The sequence below is a fragment of the Dromiciops gliroides genome, chromosome 2 (genome assembly GCF_019393635.1).
Source record: "Dromiciops gliroides isolate mDroGli1 chromosome 2, mDroGli1.pri, whole genome shotgun sequence".
In the NCBI taxonomy this organism is placed as follows: Eukaryota; Metazoa; Chordata; class Mammalia; order Microbiotheria; family Microbiotheriidae; genus Dromiciops; species Dromiciops gliroides.
This window is the reverse complement of record NC_057862.1, coordinates 78,244,753-78,272,184: the sequence shown is the minus strand read 5'-3', so window position 1 is coordinate 78,272,184 and position 27,432 is coordinate 78,244,753. Positions and strand designations below refer to the sequence as shown.

The 27,432-nt window shown below is 37.6% G+C and overlaps 1 protein-coding gene across 1 annotated transcript in view; it reads left to right on the top strand.

Annotated features, from left to right (window-relative positions):
- The window catches only part of CC2D2B (coiled-coil and C2 domain containing 2B), a 110,995-nt gene that overhangs the window by 16,334 nt on the left and 67,229 nt on the right, over window positions 1-27,432 (top strand). Inside the window, 7 exon segments of the mRNA XM_043989534.1 lie at window positions 962-1,157; window positions 6,870-7,006; window positions 7,151-7,279; window positions 8,323-8,532; window positions 21,290-21,378; window positions 24,804-24,944; window positions 27,063-27,171. Of these exon segments, the coding sequence (XP_043845469.1) occupies window positions 962-1,157; window positions 6,870-7,006; window positions 7,151-7,279; window positions 8,323-8,532; window positions 21,290-21,378; window positions 24,804-24,944; window positions 27,063-27,171 (1,011 nt within the window).

The window sequence follows — 27,432 nt, the reverse complement described above, 5'->3', positions numbered from 1 at the left end:
ATACCATTTCTTTAGGAAAACACTCCTAACCCTTAAAGCATAGAAGCTATACACACACACACAGAGTATACACACATAGTATGTGTGTGTGTGTATGTTTATACATATACATTATACACAATCATTTATGTCTATCATATGTATGTGCATATATAGACATAGACATATACACATATAAATGTATATGTGTGTATAACAAAAAATATTATGTGGGGAGGGGTCAGGATAACTGTTAGATCTGGGCTTTTCTACAATGTCTGAAATGAGACATCTCATCATAAAACACAATTACTGAAATACTAGCAAGAATTTAAGGATTACTTAAGATTAAGCTGGCTTTACCATGTGGACAACATTCTCCTACTTACAGGGATATACAGTTTTTAGAAAAATGAGAATGAGAGTATAGCGTTACATGCTGTTTTGCTCCAAGCAAAGGGAAAAGGACAATTTTTAAATGGAAATAGCTATGCTGGTTTATACACCAAAAAGTGGTCATCTGACCTTTGTTCAAAGACCTCAAGTGAGGGGGAGCCCATTACCTCCTGAGCTGTCCATTTCTACTTTTGGATAGCTCAAGTCATTAGAAAAATTTTCCTCATGTTAGCCCTAAAATTGTCCATTTTCACTAGCCACTCATCAATCCCAGTTCTTATTTGCAGTTGAGCTTTAATAGATGGGTTGGAGTTCAGCAAAGACATTTCATTCCTAGAGAAGGGGATAAGCAAAGGGATAGAAATAGAAGAGCACCAGATAGTCAGAGAATAGATCAGTGTATCTGGAGTGCAGAGTTTGTGACATGGAATAATATGAACTTAGTACAGTGACATCATATTGTGGAGAGTCTCAAATGCCAGACAAAGGAGTTTGAGCTTGGAAAGTATTAGAGAAACTACTTTTCATGACTGTGCTTCACTTGGCAAAAGTATATAGAATTGATTTTCTTCTTGGCATTGAACAGAAATTTAAAAATGATAGTTATGAAAAACATGCTGCATTAAATAATTTACAAAACTTTATGGATATGGATGATGAAAAAATCATGGAAGAAGTAACTTTTCCAGATTTGCTTGAAATAACGTCTTCTGAATATGAAGATGATCAAATACGGATTGAAAAGCAGCAGGCATACATTTTTGTGCCAAGCAGTTCTCCAGGTACTTTGTTTTTCAAATAGAATATTAATGTAATTAATCAAGATTGCTTTGTATGCTCTAAGTCCCATGGTTAAAAAACCATACTGAAAATGAAATATAAGAACATTTTAAAAGGATTTTTTGGTGAAATCCTCTTAGGATAATTTTGGGGAACAAATTACACTTCTATTTTATAAATATGATTTTGTGTTTGTATATGATGTTTTTGTAACATGTTATTGTCTGAAGAGGTCTACCTTTCCATTATTACATCAGAGCCAGCCTTGTTTTTTGTACTTAATGAGGAGATAGCTTTGTTTTAAAGGCATACATTGATGTCCACTGCACCATTACACAGAAGTGAAAGGATAATTCAGTCAGTCAAGTAGCATATTTTAGGCACCTTCTATGTGCCAGGTACCATGCTAAGCCCTGGAGATACAAAGAAAGGCAAAAAAAAAAATAATAATAACAACCCACAAAAAAATGAAACCAGTTCCTGCTCTTAAGAAGTTTAATCTCTTGGGAGAGAGAACATGCTAACAGCTATGTACAAACAGGATATATACAAATAAAATGTGGATAATCTTAGAAGGCACTAACATTAAGAAGGCTAGGAAAGTATTCTTGCAGGAGGTAAGACTTTAGCTAAGACTTTGAAAGAAACCAGGGAGCTATGAGACAGAGATGAGGAGGAAAAGCATTGAAGGCATGAAGGGATAGCCTGTGGAAATGTTCAGGGTTGGGAGTTGGAGTGTCTTGTAGGGAGAACAGGAAGGAGGCTGGTGTCACTGGACTGCAGAGTATGTGGAGGGGAGTAAGATGTAAGACTATCAAAAAGGTAGGAAGGAAACAGGTTATGGAGGTAAGAGGGAGCTACTGCAATTTATTGAATGGGGGTGAAGAGGGTATGTGTGTGTGTGTGTGATGTGGTCAGATCTGTATTATAGGAAGATCAATTTGACAGTTGAGTGGAGGAGAGTAGGGAGAGACTTGAGATAGGGAGACTAATCAGCAGACTGTTGCAGTAGTCCAGAGATGAAGCAAAGAAGGCTTGTACCAAGGTGGTTGCTTTGTCAGAGGAAGAAGGTGGGCATATACAAGCAATGTTGCAAAGGTAAAATTAGCAGGATTCCACAACAGATTGGATTGGGGGTCAGGGCAAGAGAGAGTGAAGAGCTGAGGATGAGAGTAGTTTGCAAGCCTGAGTAACTGGGAAGATGGTGATCCCTTCAGTAATGAGAAGTTAGGAAGAGAGGAGAGTTTGCCAGGAAAAGATACTGAGTTCAGTTCTGTAAATGTTGAGCTTAGGATGTCTATGAATTATTCAAGATGTCAAAAAGGTAGCTGGAGATATGAGCCTAGAGGTTGGGAGAGAGGATAGAGTTGGACAAGGAGGTCTGAGAGTCATCTGCACAATGTTGATCATTGAAATTGTGGGAACTGATGAGATCAGCAAGTAGAATAGTGTAGAGCAAAGAGAGAAGAGGGCCCAGGAATGAGCCCTCAGGGACTCCCACTGTTAACATGATGTGGATGAAGATCCACTAAGGAAGACAAAGAAAGAATGCTCAGACAGGTAGGAAGAGAGCCAGGAGAGAGCAGCATCACAAGAATGTAGAGAGAAGGCTACAGAGAAATCAAGAAGGATGAGGACTGAGAAAATGTCATTGGGATATATACAAATAAAATGAGAGGCTTCAAAGGAAAGTGTGGGAGAGGAAAGGTATTAGACTGCCAACCAAACTGAAGGTGTACTGAGCCATTGTGCAGACCTCACTGTTGTACGCCTCTGAAACCAGGAGAGTCTACCAGCACCACACCAGGAAACAGAATCACTTCCATTTGAATTGCCTTAGGAAGAATCTGAAGATCATTTGATCGTTTGGCAGAATAAGGAACCAGGCACTGAGGTCCTCTCTTGAGCTAAACTGCCAAGTATTCAAACTCTACTGCAGAGAGCACAACTCTGATGGGTTGGCCACGTTATTTGAATGCCTAAAAGACTTTTTTATGGAGAACTCACAGAAGGCAAGCACTCACATGGAGGTTAGAAAAAGCGATACAAGAACACTTTCAAGGTCTCTCTTAAGAACTTTAGAATTAATTGTATGACATGGGAGACACTGGCACAGGACCACCCAGCATGGCATGCCCTCATCAGAGAAGGTGCTGTGCTCCAGGAGCAAAACAGAATTGAAGTAGCTTGAAGGAAATGGGAGGTGCACAAATTTAGAGAATCCAACCAAATGTTCACATGGATTATTTGTGCTCAAGCTGTTTCAGAACATTCCAAGTTCATGTTGGTTTGATCAGCCACAATTGTACACACTATAACTTGACTCTAACATAGTGACATCATTTTGGTCCTCTTTGAGAACAAAGGACAATGACCAACAACCGGTAACTTTGGAGAGAGCAGTTTTAGTTGAATGTTGAGGTTAGAAGCCAGACTACAGAGAATTAAGAAGAGAATGAGAGGAAAGAAGTGGGGCACACCTACTATAGATGGCTTTCTTGAGGAGTTTAGTTAACAAAAAGTAGGAAAGATAGGAAAAAATTAATGGGGTTATTGCATAATAAGGCAAACTCTAAGTTATATCAGCCCTCTAAAAGCATAGCTAACATGAATGCATAATTGGCTCCCATAATCCATTTAGTAGACAAAAACAGCACAAATAATTCCAAAGGATAACTAAACTACATTTGGCTTTGAATGTATTTTTTTTTTTTTGGTGAGGCAGTGAGGGTTAAGTGACTTGCCCAGGGTCACACAGCTAATAAGTGTCAAGTGTCTGAGGCCATATTTGAACTCAGGTCCTCCTGAATCTAGGGATGGTGCTTTATCCACTGAACCACCTAGCTGCCCCCATTGAATGTATTTTGTATACATGGTTGATATATGGGTTTGTTGTCTTAGAAAGTCACTAAATTCAAACTATGATTATTGTATGTATAGAAGCAACCAACTATCTTGAAAGTATAACAACAGTGGAATTAATGATTCAGTGGTCATGGAGACAGGCAAAATCTTCTGATTCATTTTCTGAATATACTTATTTTTTGTCATTGTTAAGGATGCCTTGTTCATTTTCTCTTTTTCTCAGACCTAAACTCCAGGCTTGCTATCTTGTTGGCTCCTGACTGAAACTGATTTATTATTGTTTGTTAAGTTTGGGTTTTGGACCAGACCTGTGGCTTCCTTGGTAAAAGGCAGCAGTTTTCAGATTATGGTCTGGGGACTTCTTGGGGTCCCTAAAACCTTTACAGGGGTCCATGAAGTAAAAATTATTTTCATAATAATATTAAAATGTTTGAACTTCTAATATGGTATCAATAGATATCACCCAAGTAAATAAAAATGTTCTTAGGGGTCGCCCTCAATAATTTTAAGAATATAAAGGGGAAAAAAGAAAAAGAAAAAGAAAAAAAATGAGTGTAAAGGGGTTGGGGCAACTAGGTAGCACAGTGGATAAAGAACTGGCCCTGGATTCAGAAAGACCTGAGTTCAAATCCATCCTAGGACACTTAACACTTACTAGCTCTGTGACCTTGGGCAAGTCACTTAACCTTAACTGCCTCACCAAAACAAACAAACAAAGAATGTAAAGGGGTCCTGAGACCAAAAAAGCATGAGATCTGGTATATGGAATTCTCAGTAGGGAAACTTTATCCATGAAGATTCGTACCTGCCCTCCAGTTTTAGAGCATTGCCTTAGAGATGCTTTAGAGCATTGTTTTAGAGAATTGCCAGGGTACTGAGAGGTAAAGGGACCTGGCTAGGGTCTCATGAGTATATTTGAGAGATGGAATTTGAATCCAAGTCTTCTTGACTCATAGACTTGTTCTTATTTCTCTATGCCACATTGCCTCTCAATTTATAGTTAATATTATGAGAATGAAAATTCAGTGCAATTCCCCCAATTCCCACTATAATTATTGCAAAATAATGGCTATAAAATATAAATTATGTACTAAGTGCTTATGCTTAATAAGCACCATGACCAAACAAAGTAATCAGAGCTTGGAAAGGTAATACTGACAAAGTGTTTCCATTATGTATGAAAATTCTCCCTAAATTAAAAAAAAATTATCCTTGCAAACATTTCTTGTTGCTTGTCTTAAGATTTTTGACCAAAATGTTTGAGCTGGCAGCCCTATGCTAACAAAACCCTTGATTCAAAAAGAGCTGGAAAGTTGTCAGCTTCCCCCTGTGCCATTTAGAATTCTTCTCTACTTCTCACAGACATCTTGAACAGGTGTACATTTTCTTTCTGAGTTGTTTGATTTTAAAGGCTTGCTGGACTTCAGCAGTAGGGTAGCTGATGGTTCATTTCCGCCCTCCCCCTACACTTTATCAATACTAATTTACTATTTTAGGCTGCCAGAAATAGATTTTACATATAATGTATAGTAATATATACTATATTGTTTTACTAAAATAAGGTCAAAATGAGCACATGATTTACAGATAAAGGGTGATACCATAAGCAAATTAAAAGAGCATGGAATAGATTATTTGTCAGATTTATGGACAGGGGAAGAATTTAAGACCAAAGAAGTTATAGAGAGGATTACAAAATGTAAAATAAATCATTCTGATTATATAGAATTAAAAAACTTTTGCACAAACAAAACCAATGCAACCATAATTATAAGGAAAGCAGAAAACTGGGAAAGAATTTTTGCAACAAGTATCTGATAAAAGCCTCATTTCTCAAACATACAGAGAACTAAATCAAATTTATAAGAACATAAGTGATTCCCTAATTGACAAATAGTCAAAGGATATTAACAGGCAGTTTTCAGACAAAGAAATCAAAGCTATCTATAGACATATGAAAAAATGCTCTAAATAACTGTTGATCATAGAAATACAAATTAAAACAACTCTGAGATACCACCTAATGCCTATTAGAATGGCTAATATGACAAAAATGAAAAATGTTGGATGTTAGAGGGAACATGAGAAAACTGTTACACTAATCCACTGTTGTGGAGTTGTGAACTGATCCAGCTATTTTGTAGAGCAATTTGGAACTATACCCAGAGGACTATATAACTTCACATACCCTTTGATCAAGCAATACTACTGCTAGATTTATATCTGAAATACGTTAAAAAAAAAAAAAGGGAAAAGGACCTATTTTTACTAAATTATTTATAGCATTTCTTTTGTGGTGGCTAAGAATTGGAAATCAAAGGAATACCCATCAATTGGGGAATGGCTAAACAAGCTGTGGCATATGATTGTAATGGACTATTATTGTGCTATAAGAAATGACAAGCAGTATGATTTCAGAAAAACCTGGAAAGACTTACATGAACTAATGTATAATGAAGTTAGCAGAACCAGGAGAATGTTGTGCACAGTGACAGCAATATTGTTTGATGAAGAACTGTGAATGACTTAGCTGCTTTCAGCAATACAATGATCCAAGACAATCCTAAAGGACAAATGATGACGCATACTATCCACCTCTAAGGAAAGAACTGATATTGATTGAATACAGATTGAAGCATGCTATTTTTCACTTTCTTTTTAAAATTTATTTGAGTCTTATCCAAAATGACTAATATGGAAATGTTTTACATAATTGTACATGTATATCTGATTGCTTACCATCTCAAGGAAGGGGAAGGGAAGGGAGGAGGGATAGAATTAAGAATTTAAAACTTTAAATAAAAATGTTTATTAAATATATATATATATATACATTACATTGTTTTAAGTGATCAACCGAGATAAGCTGCCAAAAAACATGACACCACGTATCTTAGAAGATGAAGGATTTTATATTAAAAAAAAACCAGAAACATATAAAAGGACTTGTAACAAAATGGAAAATCGCCTACTTATACTGGAAGAGGTAAGTGCACCAATAATTAAAATAATTAAAATAGTTGATACCTATAAAATGCTTAAGCATCAAGTTAAAATTTTTAGTACAATTATTTAGGCCAAGTTATTTTAATACAACTTTTTTTCATTTTTTCTGAAATACTTTTAATAGGGAAAATGCTGGTTTGAAGAAAGTGGAGAAATAATTTCATTACCCTCTCCAATTAAGCAGTCATGGAATTTTAGAAAGCTCATTACTGTTGAAACCTTAAATCCGGGATTAAAAACAATTTATAAGAAGGTAATCAAACATTTTTCTAGTTCTAGAGTTTTTCTAGTATCTAATCATTATCGATATTTTTCAAGAGTTAATTGTGAATTCTTTTAAAATCATCATTGAAGATAATAGTTTAGGAGACCAGTTTGGAGCAGGGATAACATGGGCAGAACTAGGTGGCAAAATACTTGTATATTTCAAAGATCTTTAATTTCATCAGTGCAATATTTCTTCTACTAATGCTGGAATTTCTTTTAACTTTCACTAGTCTGATCCTTGGTCAGCATGCATTCAGTCTGTCAGTGTGCCCATATTTGAAGCTTTACTGGCTTAATTTATTTTGCTAGAGTTTGTGTTCACTTGGTATAGCTGTCAAGAAACCACAATTGTCTCCACACCATGCATGGATGTAGAACTTTAGTGCGGAAGTAAAACATAGGGTTGAGTGCGGAAGTAAAACATAGGGTTGACGAATTATAAAAATGATCACAATATACAAAAAGTTACTTGTCAGATTATTTTCCTTATCTTAACACCAATGCAGGAAAGGTGGGGAAAGCAGGAAGCTCCAGTGACTTCTCAATAGGACAGTTTGTCCAGAGGCATATCATCCCTTGCTGATTTATGAAGACTTGAACCCGTTCATATGGAATGTAACAGTTGACAGGAATAACCTTTCCATTTTAGAAGTAGTATTTCTCTAATACAAATAAAAGTTAGGCCATTCCACAAAAACCTTACCGTCTCAAAATGCAAGGTGAACTGGGTAGTATTCCCATTAGTTGATATTATTAGAGAACCGGGCCAATTGCTTACAATACTTTTTTGGGAAAATGTGTTTCAGGTTCCAACATGTGTGTCTCCTGAACTTTGGTCACAGGATTGTAGGAGATTTAGTATTGATTAAGAGCATACCAGTTGTTGAAAAAAGGGAAATAATGGTGCTTACAAATCTACTAGAACCTTATTCTAACCAACTGAGCTAATGAGACTTGTTAAATGAGTAAAAATCAATTTTACTAAAAAAAGACCAAATGAATGCATGGTAAACATTTTTCTCTCAAAAGGCAATAAAATCAGATATAGACAACTTTTCCAGAAGCAAAATAGAAGGTCAGAGGGAAATGTATCAACTAGATCTCAACATCTCAGTGTTACAGTTCAGCCATCATCCTCTCTTCAATCAAGAACAAGTGCTCTGCTCCAGGCTCCTCCAACATTATGAATGTTTTCAAAACAGACAACAGCAAAACATACCTCATTTGCTATATGAAAAAGTAAGAACATACTTTTTTATTCATATAACAAAATAATCTAATGTTGAAGTAGTAAGATAAACTGATTATTTAGTCAACTTCTCTTAGGACATGTTCTTTTAACATTATATTTAATCCTTTAAATTAGAACATTAATTGATCTGGACTATGATGGGGAGATGAAATCTAGATATAATTGAGACAGCCCTAGTAATGGTGTATGTGTATGTGTGTGTGTGTGTGTGTGTGTGGGGAGTTAGAGTAGGATAAACTTGGGAGTTATCCACAGAAATAAAATAAGATTAATTAAGCAATTTTCATTTACTTGGATCTCTATTAATTTGGTATAGTCTGTACCAGTAGAATTCAATCTTGTTAATGTAGATTTTTTCATAGTATTGTGGAATAGGGATTAACATACTTTAAGTTTCTGTCACTGGAGGAAGGTAATTTAGAAATAAACATGATGGGGGCGGGGCAGCTAGGTGGTGCAAGGGATAAAGCACCAGCCCTGGATTCAGGAGGACCTGAGTTCAAATCTGGCCTCAGACACTTGACACTTTCTAGCTGTGTGACCCTGGCCAAGTCACTTAACCCTCATTGCCCCACCAAAAAAATAAAAAAATAAAATAAAAAAAATAAACGTGAAGGGGCAGAATCAAGATGTCATAGTGAGAAGAAGCATTATAGTCTAGCTCTCCCCCCATACCTCCTTGACAAAGATCTAGAGAATGCACCAGATTAAATTCTGATTGGGAAAGCCAAAGAAGTCAAAGTAAGTCATTTTTCCAGATCAGGAAGGCTTAGAGAGACAGAGAGGTCTGTGGACAGTGGAGAGGGTTTCTTCACAGGAGCTTGCTTGGCTATGACAGCAGTGGTGTGATCATTCCAGCACTCAGGACCTGAGAGAGGGCTGAGATAGAACACCGGAAAGAGACCCCAAGGGACCCCAGAGTAAATGCTAGGTACAGGAACAAGTTCCATCTGGTAGCTTACCACCCAGTCCTGGGTTACAGATCCAGGGCAGAGAAGAACAGTTATAAGTGTTAGCCCTAAATGTGCAATGAACACAGAACAAGTTTCTGGAAGCACATGGTAGCTGTGTGAGTTGGCTCTGATCCCAGGAGCAGATTGCAGAATCCTAGCTCAAAGAGAAGCCAGTAGTTCAGTTCCTCTAAACCTGAAAACCCTCCCAGTGAGTGAATAGTGATTAAGTTCTAATTTCCAACTAAAAACAAACCAATGGACCCAAACTTAGGTCAGGAACTTGTGGAGCTCAGACCAGGAGGGTAGTGAATAGTTTTCCCCCAAGATCCAACCTCTTTGGGAGAACTGAAAACTTGCAGATCCTCAGCTGGAACTGTGAAAGTAGCAGAAGTATCTAAAAAGACAGAAACTCAGGACATTGTCTGCCTTCCCCCTGAAGTGCATGGAACTCAGCACTAACACAAAGTCCAAAGTCAAGAATAACAGCAACAAAAAAGAACTCAACTATAAAGAACTATTATGGTGACATAGAAGCTCAGGACATAAACACAAAAGAAGATAATGACTCAAAAATATAAGCAAAGCAATAAAGATAAATGCAGCTTGGACACAAGTCCAACAAGAATCCTAGAAGAGTTAATGTTCAAGACTTAAAGAAGGAGCTAAAATGATTTTAAAAACCAAAGGAGAGGGGTCAGCTAGGTGGTGCAGTAGATAGAGCACTGGCCCTGGATTCAGGAGGACGTGAGTTCAGGTCTGGCCTCAGACACTTGACACTTGCTAGCTGTGTGACCCTGGGCAAGTCACTTAACCCTCATTGCCCTGCAAACAAAAACAAACCAACCAACCCCCCAATTACAAAAAAAATCAAAGAAAATAGGAAATAACTCAGAAAAAGCAACAGATCTGGAAAATAGATCAAGGTTAGATAATATAAGAATCACTGGACTCCCTTAAGGCCATGAACAAAAAAGTACCTAGACATCATATTTTAAGAATCATAAAATATGGGGCAGCTAGGTGTCGCAGTGGATAGAGCACCGGCCCTGGAGTCAGGAGTACCTGAGTTCAAATCTGGCCTCAGACACTTAACACTTACTAGCTGTGTGACCCTGGGCAAGTCACTTAACCCCAATTGCCTCACTAATAAAAAAAAAAGAATCATAAAATAAAACTTTTCAGATGTCTTAGAGACAGAGGGCATGGTAAAAATTGGAAAAATCTACTAGTTACCTCCTGAAAGAACCTCCTAAATGAAAACTTCTGGGAATATTATAGCCAAAATACAGAGGCTTAAGGTCAAGTAAAAACTACTGCAGGCAGCCAGAAAGAAAAAAATCAAGTACCAATAAGCCACAGTCAGGATCACAGAAGTCATGCAACTACCATTTTGAAGGAGCAGAAAGCTTTGAATATGATGTTACCAAAGGCAAAGGACTTTAGGCATACAACAAAAAATAATCTACCCACCAAAACTGAATATAATGCTACAGGAGAAAAAAATGTATCTTTAATAAGAGAGGGGGCTTCTCAGCATTCCTGATAAAAAAAGACAATAGCTGAGTAGAAAATTTGTCATACATATATAGCACTCAAGAGAAGTATAAAAAGATAAACATGAGTAAGAAGTAATAGATGACAAAAAGTTAAACTGTTTACATTCTTATGTGGGGAGATGATACATGTAAACCTCTCATCTAGGAATCGTAGGGGTAGTGTATTTAGACAGAGGATATGGATGTGATTCTGTTGTGTTTGGATGATCTCAGAAGAAGCATGGAATGGGTATGGAAGATGAATGCTTTGGGAGACTGGGGAAAGGAGAAAAAGAATAGGGAAAATTATCTCATATAAATGGAATATGCCCAAAAGGAGTTTATACAAGAAAGAGGGGACAGTGCGGGGAGGGCAAACAAATGATATTTGAACTTCTTTCTCATTTGAACTGGTTAAATGAGGGAAGAATATACATATACACACAGATGGATACAAATATACATTTTACTCAACAGGCAAATAAGAAGGAAAAAGGGGTAAATAAGAGGGAGAGTTTGTTAAGGGAGTCTTTAGCCAGAAGCAAAATAGACTCTTAAAGAGGGGGCAGGGAAGGAAGAGAAGGCTAACTGTAAGAGAATAGGATAGAGAGACATATACAGTTAGCAGTCATAACTGTGAATATGAATGGGATGAAATCACCAATGAAACAGAAAAGAATAGTAAAAAGGATAAGAAATCAATACAAGAAACACAAAATAGAAGATGTGCAGTTAAAAGAAGGAACATTTAAAGAATTGATTAAAATTAATTGGAAACTAATTAACTTAATCCTAAAGAATGGGTCACAGAACAAAGAACAAGTTATAGAAGCAATCAATAATTTTATTAAAATAATAACAACAATAGGGGGCAGCTAGGTGGTGCAGTGGATAAAGCACTGGCCTTGGATTCAGGAGGAACTGACTTCAAATCCAGCCTCAGACACTTGACACTAGCTGTGTGACCCTGGGCAAGTCACTTAACCCTCATTGCCCTGAAAAAAAAAATGATAACAATAAGACAACATACCAAAATTTGTAAGATACAGCCAAAGCAGTACTTAAGGAAAAATTTCTAAAGTTATTTTAAAATCTCTAAATTTTTTTAATCAGTAAAAGAGAAAAAGAGAGAGAGAGGTGTATGTAGCAAAAAAAAAAAAAAAACCACCTAGGAAACCAACAAATTTAAAGCCCTCAATGAAATATTAAAATAGAAATCCTAAAAATTAAAGGAGAGATTTAAACATTGAAATTAATAAGCATTAATAAGAAATAATAAAAATTGAATTGATAATAAAACTAGGAATTGTTTTTATATTAAAAAACAACAACAACAATAGGCAAGGTATGGGCTAATTTTACTGGGCAGCTAGGTGTTTCTCAATGTCTAGCATATAAGCCTGGAGTCAGGAAGACCCAAGTTCAAATCTGGCCTCAGATACTTATTAGCTGTATGTGTCACTTAACCCTATTTGCCTCAATTTCCTCAACCATAAAATGATCTGGAGAAGGGAATGGCAAACCACTCCAGTATATCTGCCAAGAAAAGTCCAAATGAAGTCATGAAGAGTTGGACATAACTGGAAGAACAGAAACAAAAATTTGATTAAGAATACAAAAGGAGAAAACCCAATTACCAGTATCAAAAATGAGAAAGGCAAATTTACAATCAATGAAGAAGAAATAAAATTGAAATAGCAATATGAGCTATTTTGTCCAACTACATGCCAGTAAAACTGACACCTAAGCAAAATGGATGAATATTTACAAAAATATGAATTGCCCAGATGAACAGAACAGAAAATAGAATAATTAGTTAACCCTATCTTAGAAAAATAAATTGAACAAGCCATAAATGAACTCCTAAAGAAGAAAAGCCCTAGGTCTAAATGGATTTGAAATTAATTCTACCAAATATTTTTAAAACAATGCCCATACTTCAATAAAATTTCTCAAAATTATGAAAAATACAAATTAAAACAAGTCATAAGGTACCATTTCATACCCATCAGATTGGCTAAGATAACAAAAAAGGAAAATGACAAATCCTGGAAGGGCTGTGGGAAAATAGTCTCACTAATACACTGTTGGAGGAGCTGTGAACTGGTCTAACCCTTCTGGAAAGCAATCTGGAACAGTGCCTCAAAAGTTGTTAAACTATATATGCCTGGGGGCAGCTAGGTGGCACAGTGGATAAAGCACTGGCCCTGGATTCTGGAGGACCTGAGTTCAAATCAGGCCTCAGACACTTGGTACTTACTAGCTGTGTGACCCTGGGCAAGTCATTGTCCCGACCAAAAAACAAAACAAAACTATATATACCCTTTGACCCAGTAATACCACTATTGGTTCTATGGTTCTATATCATAAGGAGATCAAAGGAGGAAAAGGGTGTGTATGTGTGTGTGTGTGTGTGTGTGTGTGTGTGTGTGTGTGTATGATATTTATAGCAGCTCTTTTTTTGAGTGGCAAAGAATTGGAAAGTGAGGAGATGTTCATCATTTGGGGAATGGCTGAATAAGTTGTAGTATATGAATGCGATAGAATGCTATTATGTTGTAAGAAATGATAGTTTCAGAAAAACAGTGAAGACAAATAAAATGATACAAAGTCAAATTAGAATAACCAGTAGAAGTATTTATCTAATAATAGCAATATTTTAAGGAGAATCAACTTTGAAAGACTTAGTAACTCTTAACACAATGACCAATCACCATTCCAAAGGACTCTTAATGAAACATGCTATCTACCTCCAGATAGAGCTGATGAACTCAAGGTGCAAATTAAAACATTTTCTTCTTTCTTCCTTTTTTTCTTCCCCTTTCCTTCTTTCTTTCTTCCCTCTGTCTCTTTCTTTTCTTTCTTTCTGACATGGCTAATGCTGGAATTTGTTTTGCATGTCCATACATATTTGTAATGGGTTTTCTTTTTCTTGTCTTCTCAGTGGTTGGGGAAGGAGGAATAGAATTAAGAACTGAAAATAAAATGATTCAATTTTTTTTAAATGTTATAAGTTACATATGAGATGCTCATCACATATTGTGATAAAATATATGCACCTTCAGGAACAAGGACTGTTTCGTTTTTATTTTTTCTACCCCTAGTACCTAACATAGTAGCTGGCTCATAGTAGTCACTTAATAAATGTTCTTTGATTACTTGATTGATTGACCAGCATTCCTAAAGGGAGCTTACATATTGTAAATAATCTACATGGCTGAAATTACAGTAATTTTGAATTTTTATGAATTTGGTCCAAATGAAAAGAAATTTTTATAGTGGAAAGGGCCAGGAATTGATGAGAAAGTTTTAACTTCTAAAGTTCTATCTGTAGGTATAAAGGATGTTGGGAAGGAAATGCTTATACAGTTACATAGTGACTTGCCTCATCATGGTTTTGATATATCACAGGTCAGCATAAGAAATTAAATGACAATTTGTTTGGAATTTTTCAGAAGCCTCAGATGATACGCAAAGGTCAGCAGATGATGCGGAAAAAGTTTAGAAACTCAGAAATGCATAAAATATATGTATAGTGTTGTACAGGGTGGGCCAAAAGTCATGATGTTTTAATAACTTTTTTAAAATAATAAACATTTTTGTTTAAAATTTTGAGTTCCAAATTTTATCCCTCTTTCTCTTCCCTCTCCTCTCCCCTTCCTGAGGCAGTAAACAATCAGATATGGGTTATGTATGTGCAATTATATAAAACATTTAATAGTTTTAAAAAATTATTTTTATTTTTGGCTATTTATGAGATTTGATTTTTCACACATCATGTAAATTCATTTTCTATATATACTGTATATAATGGTATGATATTATAAATTAAAAGCAAAAAATAATGGAGTTACTAAATACTGAAATCCCTTAGTGACTTTTGAACCACCCTGTAAAATATCAGCATATTTTATCTTTTAATACCATAATAATTCAGACTTCTTCTCTGGTACAAAGGGAGGGCTAAAAAATTTTATGTAGATTTTCCAAGTCACAGGCAGCACTGTGCCTCTAACACCCCTGATGTGGAAGGGATAACTCTAAAGAAAAATCAAGATATCAAGGCTACATTCTGAACATTATAACTGAATGGAAAACTTAAAGAAATGTAGGTCAAGCATATAAGCCATAAGCTGACTCTTACATCCTATACCCTAGCTAGTGGGTGGGGTCCCCAGAGCTTGTCTACTTCTTTCTCAGGGTTCTAAGATTGAAGAGAATAGGTTGCTTATAGCAGCTTTCAGCATTACTACTACTACTACCATCTGGAGGCTTACACCATTTCTTCATCTTCAATGGAAAATTTTTTTCTTTTTTCTTTTTTCTTTTTTTGCAGGGCAGTGAGGGTTAAGTGACTTGCCCGGTGTCACACAGCTAGTAAGTGTCAAGTGTCTAAGGTCTGATTTGAACACAGGTCTTCCTGAATCCAGGGCAGATGCTTTATCCACTGTGCCACCTAGCTTCCCTTTCAATGGAAAATTATAAAGAATGAGATAGATTTTGTTTGAGCCTTTTATATGCCCATAAATTTTGTTTGTTTGAGCCTTCTTTGTGTCCACAGATACCTGTGCATGCTCTGATATTTGGAGGGAAAGGTCTCCATCATCATGCATTTCTGGAAGCAGGTTTATCAAGTCTCCATGTGGGCCTTTTTTGGCCAGTTCATTTCCCACCTCCTCCATGTACGAAAATTTTAGATAAGGAGTGCCAAATTCATCATCTTTTTAAAAATATTATTTTATTGACGTCTTTTATTTTTATCTCCCTTTCATTCCTGAATATATTCCTCTTCCCTGGACCCCCCACCCTCCCAGCCCATCACCTTTAACCAAGATTATTTTTTTAAAAGGAAAGGTAAAACAGCAGTTCAGAAAAGCTAATCAGTTATGTCTGAGAGTGTCTGACACACAAGCATAGTCTTCTAACTCTTATAAAGAGGTGAAGGAGTTGTTTTTTCTTAATTCTTCTCTAGGGCTGTTTGGTCATTATAATTACACAGTATTCAGTTTAGTTTTTTTTTTTCAACTATAACTATGTAAGTGCTTATGATGTGTAATGAACTATGCCAGGCATTAATCATAAGGTCTCTTTCAGCATCATGACTTCTAGTTTGATATCTGTCAGGTTCTCATGGAAAATGTAAGTGATTGGAGAAAATAAAAGATAGAGTATACCCCCAAAGAAAGAAATACCACATATGCTATAGAACAGAGGATAATCCCAAATTTTCCAGATTCCTCCAGCTTAAGGAGAAATCTTATATTCATCATCATCATCATCATCATTATTATTAACATTTATATAGGGGCAGCTAGGTGGTGCAGTGGATAGAGCACGGGCCCTGGAGTCAGGAGGACCTGAGTTCAAATCCAGTCTCAGACACTTAACACTTACTAGCTGTGTGACCCTGGGCAAGTCACTTAACCCCAATTGCTTCACTAAAAAAAATAAATAAATAAAACAAAATAACATTTATATAGTGCTTACTGTGTGCCAGGTTCTTTACAATTATTATTTTATTTAATCCTCACAACAACCCTGAGAGATCATTTCAATTTTTAGATTCCATTTTCCCAGTGGGGAAACTGAGACAAGCAGAGGTTAAGTGACTTGCCCACAGTCATACAACTACTAAGTGCCTGAGGCTGGATTTGAACTTAGGTCTTCCAGACTCCAGGACCAACATTCTATCCTTTGTTTCAACTTTGTGGCTAAATAAGTAACTTTAATTTTCTTTGTCCTAAGCTTCAAGTTACTTCAACTACCAAAAGCCTTCCCATAATATTCAAGAAATTAAGAAAGTGGCTGTTATATAATAAAAATAATAGTTAACATTTATATAGCATTTTAAGATTTGCAAAAGTTCATTACATATGTTATCTCATTTGTGTGAAAGTGATAAGATTAGTAAATTATCAATGAGCATTTTCTGATTATGAAATGGTCATTAGGATATAAATTAATTTTGTAAAAGAATGGAAGTTGGGATAAGGAAGATGTGGAGATAGGACCCTATGCACAAGCTGTGGGCTAATAAATACCTTGGGATAGTTATGGAGAAATATACAAGAAAAATTGTAGGAGACCACCTCCCTTTATGCTTCCTTCCAGCCTTCCAGTATCATTGGATAGTTAACCATCACCATCAAGTCAGTTTTAGCTGGCTAGTGTCATGCTGATTGACAAATCAGGGAGCCAGTCACAGGGGACAAAGGAATATGTGATGAAGATGGATACTGATTTGACACAAGGAAAAAATTCCAGGCAGCAGTCTGAGGATATAGTGGTCCAGTGTTGCTGTGGAAGTGTTAGAGTAACAGTGGACTCTAACTGTATCCTCAAACAGCTACTTAGTATCACCCTTACCACCGAGATAATTCCTGGATTTAGAGGAATTAGAGTGGGAAGACAGTAAAAATGACTAATACGGGTGGTGAGTAGATGGGATACCTTTTAGTAGGCCAGAAGGAGTGAATGCTTAAAAATATATAAAATTAAAGGAAAAATGAATTGTTAAGAATTAGATATATAGGGAACAAAACAAAGTGCTTTAAAGAACAGGCCAAATCTTTACAGATAAGGAAGTGACAAATATAAAATATTAATAAAAGATATAAAGGGCAAAGAGATAATGATAAAAATAGACAGTGAGGCCAGGACAAAAGGGAAATCTTTTTCTTTGGGGTGAGAGCCCAGTAGTCAGGTCATTAAATGAGGGCCACTTTGGCATGCTTTTGAATCTGTCAAATAAGTAGGTTAGACTCCCTCGTCCCTCGTCCCCTCCATCTCTGTACTCTAAGATTCTAGGACTCCAGGAAGCCAGGCAAATAGAATGGTCAGCATTTGTTTCAAAGGCTGGGCAAATTGTTCACTGATAGTCCTTCTGTGCATTCTGGATCCTTTTGATTTGCTAGGACAGTGTGGTCATACATATACATGTGTGTGTGTACACACATATATACATATATATGTGCATATACATTTATGTATACATGTGCACACACCTTGTTGCCACATACATACACTAATGCTTTCCCTACATATACATATATAATATCTATTTAAGTGCAGCCGGATGAGTTCAGGACAAATATACATGTTTATACCTGTTCCCTTCCCTCTTGGTAGTGAATTCCAGGATAATCTGCATGACCCTAGTGTTAATTGCCAGGGGCATGATAGGAGTCAAAAGAAATTTACTCAGCCTAACCCAAATATGGGGTGTGTGTGTGGTCATGGTGGTGGTGGGAATGTTGGCAAAGATGGATTTGACCTAAGGAGACTTACAACTCTGGCTGGGTGCAGCTATGGGACTGACTCTCCAAAGAGCTGAAATAGCATGGAGACCATGCATTAAACTCACAAGAGACATCAGCATTCCTCTGCTGGGTAACACCCCCACCCCCACCCACCCCCCCTCCCCGGGCACACATACACAAAGCAGCTGCTATTTAAGGAAGAATGCTCCCAAATCTTCAGGGACTCCCTAATGCTTATCAGATAAAATTCAAACCCCTTTGCTTAGCATTCCTGGTGTTCCACCTTGCCTTTCTGGCCCTATCTCATTTTACTCCATGTACTACATGCTCCAGCCAGACCCATTTTCTTCTTTTCCATCTCTATTATGTTTCTCAACCTGTTTCCTATTCCTAGAATGCCCATATTTTATTTTATTTTATTTTATTTGCAGGACAATGAGGGTTAAGTGACTTGCCCAGCTAGTAAGTGTCAAGTGTCTGAAGCCAGATTTGAACTCAGGTCCTCCTGAATCCAGGGCTGGAGCTTTATCCACTGTACCACCTAGCTGCGCTCGTATCAGTATTTTAAAGACTAGTTCCAATATAACCTGTTGGTAACAAACTCCTTACACCACATAAAGCACTTTATTTTTTCTAGTACTTGTCCTAGAAATGAAGTTTATTTTACTTCTTGAACATAACTTATTACTATATGTTAAATATGTATATTTAATATATGACATGTTATAATACAATATATAACATATGTGTTATAGTCAAGTTGTTGCTTGGCCTACACACACACACACACACACACACACACACACACACAGCAACAGAGTTTGAATTTTACTTGTTGATCTCTAGGCAGTCCCTCAAGATTCTTATGCAGAGAAGTGATATTTATACCTAAGAATCTACTTCTGAGTGAGTTTCATGTGTCTGGGTTTTTATAGTCATTAAAACAAGTTTTGGGAAAAAACTGACCTCTAATTTCTGCTGTGTTTTTATATCCCTAGGAATATTCCTTTAAATACCACTTCAGGCAATAACATGAAGTTACCACTTAGTTCTGGAAAGCCCTAAAATACACTTTTCCTACTACCTGCCCAAAACATGCTTCTTTCAAGTCTACAAAGTACCCACAGAGCACTCAGCTTTCAGGCAAATTAAGTATCAAGAAGCTAGATGATGACTTACTGGGATTTTATAAAGGAGAATTCAGTTCAGGGACAGGTTGAACTGGATGGGTTCTGAGCTACCCCACAACTCTAAACATATATTGTATCCTAGTTAATTTATTAACTTCCCTTAGTTTATTCTCTCATGGTATTTGCAACATTCCCCACACACCATTTACCCCAAAAGCTATAGAAGAAGGCCTTGATCCTAATTATTGGAAAGGACTTTGGTGAGGCATTTTCCAATTACTTCTGCAGCAAGTTTGCCCCGTTGGAGAATCTTGGGGTAGCAGAAAAAGTGGTAGTTTGGGTTTCAGGGGATCCAGACTCAGATCCTGGCCCTGGTACTTATAACCTTTGTTACTTTGGGCTAGTCATGTAACCTCTTTGTCTTTCAGTTTCCTAAGCTATGAAAATGAGAGGATTAGATGAGTTGATCTTTAAGGTCTGTTCTAGCTCTGAATCATAAGATACTATGAGAAGAAGGGGGGCAGCTAGGTGGTGCAGTAGATAAAGTGATGGCCCTGGATTCAGAAGGACCTGAGTTCAAATCCTGCCTCAGACACTTGACACTAGCTGTGTGACCCTGGGCAAGTCACTTAACCCTCATTGCCCTGCAAAACAAAACAAAACAAAAAAAACCCATATTGAGAAGAAGGGGGTGGGGGGGGAGGGGAAGGGAAATAAATGTATAGGGACTACTTAATTCTTACTGCCCAGGACCATCTGAATTTGTTTAAAAAGATGTTTTAGGCCTCCTCTAATCCTCTTAATATTGATGATTTTTCTTTCTCATTGGGACAAGTTCTTTCCTTTCACACTGATCTCTGAGTTTTCTGGTGACTGAGTACCTACAACACTTGAGTAGAGATCAGTGATTTTTCTAATATTCAGGTCCTGCTATGTCATCTGCCCCTACCCCTACTCAGTAAACTTGAGTGGCTCCATATCACTTCAGGATCCAAACCAGAATCTTCTGTTTGGCATTCAGAGCCCTCCATAACCTAGCCCCCTCCTACATTTCCAGGCTTCTCACACTAGACTCTCTGACACATACTCCTTGATCTCCTGGCCATTCATTCCATCAACAAGACACTCTGGCTCTCAGCTTTGGGCATTTTCTTTGGCTATTCCCCATTCCTACAATGCTCTCCTTCCTCTGTTCAGCCTACTGATCTTCCTGGCTTCCTTAGAGTCCCAACTAAAATCCCTTCTTAACTCTGGTATCTTCCCCTCTGTTAATTATTTCCTATTTATTCTGTATATAATTGATACTTTTTTGCTTGTTGTTTCCACCATTACATTGTAAGCTCCTTGAGGGCAAGGACTGTATTTTGTCTCTTTTTGTTTCCCCAGTGCTCAGCACAATACTTGGATATTGGTGGTGCCTAATACATGTTGATTGATTGATTGATTGATTCAGTGAGTGAGTGTCTGCTATGTTCAAAACCCTGAGCAAACTGTAAAGGGGGATAAATCCTTGATCTCAAGGCACCTTTAATCCAATTAGGTAAATAAGGAATTAGAGACCATAATGAACTTGGAAGAACATTGAACTTGAACTGCTGATTTTGGAGCCACCAGACCTGAGTTCAAAAATCCCAATTTTGCCACTTAGCCTTCTATATGGTCTTGGCTGAGCCAATTCCAATCTCCGAGCTTCAGTTGTATTATCCCTAACATGGTGAGGTTGGACTAGATGGTCTCCAAGGACCCTTTCAGTTCTAGATCTATGATTCTATTAATGCCCTTGTTGTCATATGGTTTGGAGTGAAGTTACTAGATGCATCTATCTATACACAAAATATCCTCAAAACAGCTTTTCTCTTTATTATAGCTTAAAGCATTAACAAAAGTTGCAAGTGATAATCTGAATATGAACCAGCTGACCAAAAAATCTCTGCAAGACTATAACTGGCAAATAAGGTATGCTTTCAGTAGTTGACCCTTAATAATATCTACACATTTATAAGGTACCTTAAGGTTAACAATGTAAAAATCCTGGACAGGGTGAAAAATATACGTGAAAGTAGATGAACCTCAAAGTAGAAGAGGTTGAAGAAAGATGATGACACAGTGAGGTTCTGGAAGTAGGTGTGGTGAGCAAAGAGTTTCCTGACTTCTCTTCCTGGCCCAGAGTATTGAGGACATGAGAGCAAGAACCATTCACTCCAGAAAGGATAGTCAGGGATAGCATCTTCTAGAGAGAGAGAGGTTTTGGTAAGACTCTGGAAATGGAAAGGATATGAAAGGAAATAAACTAGTATGAAGAGGATCTTGTTTATCATAGAGCAATGGTTCTAGAGGACACTGAAAGGGGAGGGCTACAAGAGAGGATGTGGTAGTACCAGGTTGAGATGCTTAGGGATGAAAGTGTAGGGAGAAGTAGATAGATAGCCAGGTAGAGAGAACACTTATTAAACAATTACTATGTGCCAGGCACTGTGCCAACAAAAATAAGAAAATAAGATAATCCCTACACTCAAGCACTTATGGTGTAATGGGGGAAGATAATACATGAAGGGGAATTGGAAAGCATGGTGGGGGAAGGGACCTGGTCATGGATAAGGCAACCTGTGTATAGGTGGGGCAGCCCAGAAAATGAGCCAAGAGGGCAGGGAGCAGTGTGGCTGAGACTTCTGACGACATGGCATTTCCAGGTAAGGGTTCACCCATCACCAGGATGATCTCAGAGTATAGTCATCCACAAGGGACAAGCAGCTGGTATAGAGGTGAGGCAGAGTGAGCCTGGAAGGAAATTTAAGTAATAGGGGAAATGTTTCATTTTTGTTTTTATTTTTATCTCAACAGATGATAACTCTCACAGATGATAGGAGTTTGCTAGCTGTAGGACAGGGGAAGAATCAGTTGATTTGAGGCGTCTCTGTTAGGGGCATCACCTTCAGTGGCTGCTCTTTTTAGAGCTAGAGGTGGACAAGGAAAACAGGCCAAGTGTCTGTCAGTAAATATCTGGTGATTTGGTCCCCGGGGTTGGGCTGGACTCACAGTTCATACTTTATCCCAATGTAGTAGGAAGTGTGGTATACTCAGAAGATAATCCACATATGGAACTTGAACTTGGTTTGGGGTCAACCGAGGAGATACTAAGTCCCTCTGGTGATTCTTGTTCTTAGAAGCCTACATCCTCTAATTGTATTGAATCCCAGTAGTTTGGGTTCCTAGCAATGGTGATGGTGTCCTATATGGTTCTAAATCCTCATACTAATGAGTCATGAACTTATATTTTATGCTGTTTTTTCCAGAGACCTTGGGAGTCAAGCCTGTAAGAAGCTCCTCTCTCATCTAGCAGTTCTTTTAGCCTATAAACTCCATGAGGGCAGGGAATGTATCTTATTCAAACTTTGCATCTCCCTCAGTGTACACCATAGTGTTTTGCCTGCTGTAAGCCTTTAATGGAAGGTTTTAGGTATCTTCAAGATCAGTACCAGGGCAGCTAGGTGGTGCAGTGGATAGAGCACCGGCCCTGGAGTCAGGAGGACCTGAGTTCAAATCCGGCCTCAGACACTTAACATTTACTAGCTCTGTGACCCCGGGCAAGTCACTTAACCCCAATTGCCTCACTAAAAAAAAAATAAATAAATAAATATATCACAAGACTTTCCCCCTTTCTTCTCTACAACAAGATTGAAACTAATCTTTCATAGAGTCATAGAACTGAAGATTTGAAAGGGACCTCAGGGGCCATCTAGTCTACCACATCTCCCAAAACAATCTTCCACCATAACATACTTGAATGTCATTGCCCAGCCTCTCATTGAAGACAGAACCCACCATCTCTCAAGGTAGTTCATTTGACTTTTAGACAGCTTAAATTGTTAAAGATTTTTTTCTAACATCAAGCCTAGATGTTCCTCTTTGCAATGACCACCTATTGCTTCTAGCTCTGCCCCCTGGGGCCTGAGGCAGGAGGAGGAGAGGAGGCTGCCAGAGGCAGAGTGAACTTCCTCATCCTAGTTCACTGTAACCTTGGCCCCCTCATCCTGGAAATTCACTTTTCCTCAGAAGCCACTTCTTTGATTTGTTGTTTCTTCCCAGAACTTCCATTCTGAGGAGTGTGTGCAGGCCAGACATTCCTCTCCCTAGACATCTGTCTTATCTCTCCATATTTTATCCATCATGCCATGGGTACTTTCTCCCCTTTGCCCCTCCCCTCTGTCTTTTAAGTTTCTTTTTGTGTGTTTTCTCCCCATTAGAATATAAAGTCATAGAGGATAGGGACTAACAATAAATCAATAAACATTTATTAACCACCTGTTATGTACCAGGCATTGTGCTAAGCACTTGGGATACAAAAAGAGGCAAAAGACAGTCCTTGCCCTCAAGGAACTTACAATCTGATGGGGAAGACAACAAACAAATATATACAAACAAGCTATATGTATGATAAATGGTAAATAATTAACAGAGGGAAGGCACTAGAGTCAAGAATAGTTAGGAAAGGCTTCCTATGGAAGATGGGGAAGCCAAGGAAGCCAGTAGAGAGAGAGGAAGGGTGAGGGCATTCCTGGCACAGGGCATAGTCAGCCAGAGAGAATGCTCAGAGCTGAGAGATGGAGTGTTTTGTTTATGGAATGGACAAATGACTAGTGTCACTGGATCAGAGAGTACATGTCAGGGGTCAGATGTAAGGTAGGAAGGGGCTAGATTATGAAGGGCTTTGAATGCCAAGAAGAGCACTTTGTATTTGATCCTGGAGCCATAAGGGAGCCACTAGACTCCATATGGTCAGATTTGTACTTTAGGAAAATCACTTTGGTGACCCAACAGAATGTTCTCCATCCTCTCATCAGCCTACTGACTTCCTTGCCTTCAAGTCCCAACTGAAATCCCTTCTTTTACTAGGAGTGGTTCTGGGAGCCTTCACCTGTAGGATAAAGCAGTCATTCTGAGAATTTTACTGAAATGGATCTAATAATCTAAAATAAGTCCCCTAGATCTTATCCATTTCCCCTTAGTAGGCATACTTGGATAGATAATATTCTTGACAGTAATTGTAGGCTTTTCAGGTTTGACTCTAACTCTTTCCCCTGGGTTTGAAGAGATGATTGGGTATCAAAGTTCAATAAATCATGCAACAAGAAAAAAATTAGGAAAGGATTTTGTCATTTCCTGGTTCCCACTTGGTCATTTTTCTTGCAGTAAGTGGGTCATTACATACATGCAGGGGAAGGTTTTCTGAGAAATTATGAAGGCTGAAGTATGTACTCACCTACTTCCTCTACTAGTGTCCCCCCCACCCTTCCTTCTGGCACCCTTCCCTTCTAGAAGTCCCCTGCAGGATTAGTAAATATGACTAATTCTTATTCTTATTAACATTATTACCATTATAGCAATACAAAGCAGCTCTATTACTTGGAACAGAAAAAGGATATTTCTTTACTGCATAATATGCTGAAAACATGGAAACAAATTAAGGTTCTCCGCCAACGGCAAGGATTTACAAGCACACCTATAAAGTTGCAGTTTCAAAGGTGGGTGAATAACACATCTGATTTCATAGTTCCTGTTACTACACAGAAGTGACTGAGGATTCACTCAGGTTAGATCTATTCGTGATGTCCGCGAAGCCAGTATAGAGAAAAACACTTGGTTGTGATGGTGATGGAAGGATAGTTGGATCTCTCATCACTTTCCCATCTTTCCCTCATTTAAGAGCTTTAAGGTAAAGAATCTAGAAAGAGGAGTCAGCAGAAGTAGTAGGAACCCAACTTCTCCTTTAGGGGAATGGCATTTCCTTCAGTAGCTGTCTGGCATCAGTGGCACTGAACTAGTGCTAGGTGGTTTGGTCAAGGCAACCATGAGTCAGCAAGCATTGATTAAGTGTCTACTATGTGCCAGTCGCTGTGCTAAGCACTGGGGATCCCAAGAAAGGTGAAAATCAGTCCTGCCCTCAAGGAGCTCCCAGCCTAATGGGAGAGACAACATGTCCAAGCAGGTTGTATACAAGATCAATCAGAGATAACCTGAGGGAGAGCGTCCACATTAAAGATTATGCTCATTCTGTTCATTGTCCTTAGCAACCTGATGAATGATGGCTCCAAGCACCCTCCTTTCTGCTACCTATGAGCCTGTTGAATCTTAAAGTGGTATAGAGAGAATTGCCGAGTGCTCTTGGTGCTCTTAACCACTCCAAGCAACCATCTGAGTACTAGGCCAGCTCTAGGCCAAGGGTACTATGGAGGGAAGATTCTAGATACTTTTTCCACAAATCCCAATTAGCTTTAAAGGATTTTGGAACAAATCAGCCACCTATTTGAGGGATCTTTGTCTCTCTGGGACCAGCTTAGTCCTGAAGTCTGATTCCTGAGGACAGTGTAAGCCAAAGTATGTTTTCCAAGATTTTGTTCTTAGAGGCATCTTAAAGGCTCTGAAGATTCCCCATGGTTTAGAAGCTTGACTATGGTTTCTAAACATTCTAATATCCTGCAGCTCTGCTACTATTAAGCTGACTGCCTAAAAAATTCAATTTAGTACACTTAGTAAATTCCCAGACTGCTAAGGAAACCTTTCTCCATGCCATTAAATATAATAAACATTTATCCTAATAATATAACATATTTTATTAAATTTATTTGGCATATTTTATTATAATATATAAATATTTTATCCTAAGTAATCTTTCTGCTCAAACTTTTATTATGCTTTATTTCCATGTAGTTCCATAATTATTATGCACATCATTAATTATATGCCAATACTAAAGACTTCCTGTGTGATTTTGTCTTTATAGTTTTTTTCTTATGTAGTACAGTTTAGCTGCCTGCTCAAAATTTAAACCTTTTAGGGTGCAATATTGTTTATATTTACCTATAAAGTATTCTTTTCTGTGGATTAGTAACCTTCAGTACCAAAAGTTTGTCTGCTCCTTTTACATTAGGACTGTTATGAACAATAAATGACTTATAATTTATATAGCAATTTAAGATTTGCAAAATGCTTTATGTACATTAAATATGCATTCACATTTGATCCTCACAATAAACCTGTGAGGTCAGTACTACAGATATTACTTTCCCTATTTTAAGGAGGAAGAAACTGAGGTTCAGAGAGCTTAAGTGATTTACCCATAGTTACACACAGTTCATAAGTGTTAGAGACAGGACCCAATTCTCATTTGATTCCTAATCCAATACTCTTCTCACTATTCCACATTTCCTTCTTTTAACACTGATGTTAAAATGTCTAAATAGAAAGATGGACCCAAGAGCCATCCAGACTCCATCCAATAAGTGTATCATATTCATTGTGGTGCAGTGGAAAGATGGCTGGCCTGAGACACTTGGGTTTGAATCCCAACTTTTGACATTGACCAGCCTTAGGACTATAGAACAGTTGTGCAATTTCACTGAATCTAAGCCTTTGTGTCTACAAGAATACTTGAAGTGCCTCCTCACAGTTTTTCTGAAACTCCACCAAGGTTGTATTTGAAGAACTTTGCAAACCTTAAAGTAATAGATAGATCCTAGTTAGCTATCATTATTTACATAAGATGTACAATTGTTAAAGTAAAAGATGTTTTATAAATCTCTAACAACTTGAACATTTCTCTAGTTAGAATATTTTAAATATTTTTATTTATGCTTAACTAGGCTAAAAATGAATATAGTTAATGAACATGAACAAGAAGAGCCAACAAAAGTGTCTGAAACAGAGACAAAGTGCAAAGGAGAAGACTCTAAGAATGGGGAAAAGCAGGAGGTACTCATGTTTTTGGGGTTTTTTTTAGTGAGGCAATTGGGGTTAAGTGACTTGCCCAGGGTCACACAGCTAGTAAGTGTTAAGTGTCTGAGGCCGGATTTGAACTCAGGTACTCCTGACTCCAGGGCCGGTGCTCTATCCACTGCGCCATCTAGCCGCCCCCGGTACTCATGTTTTAAAAGAAGTTAAATTAAACTTTCAATTTCACCAGCCAAAATTGTTCATTGTTGGTTGGTAGATACCTAAAATAAATGTTGTAGA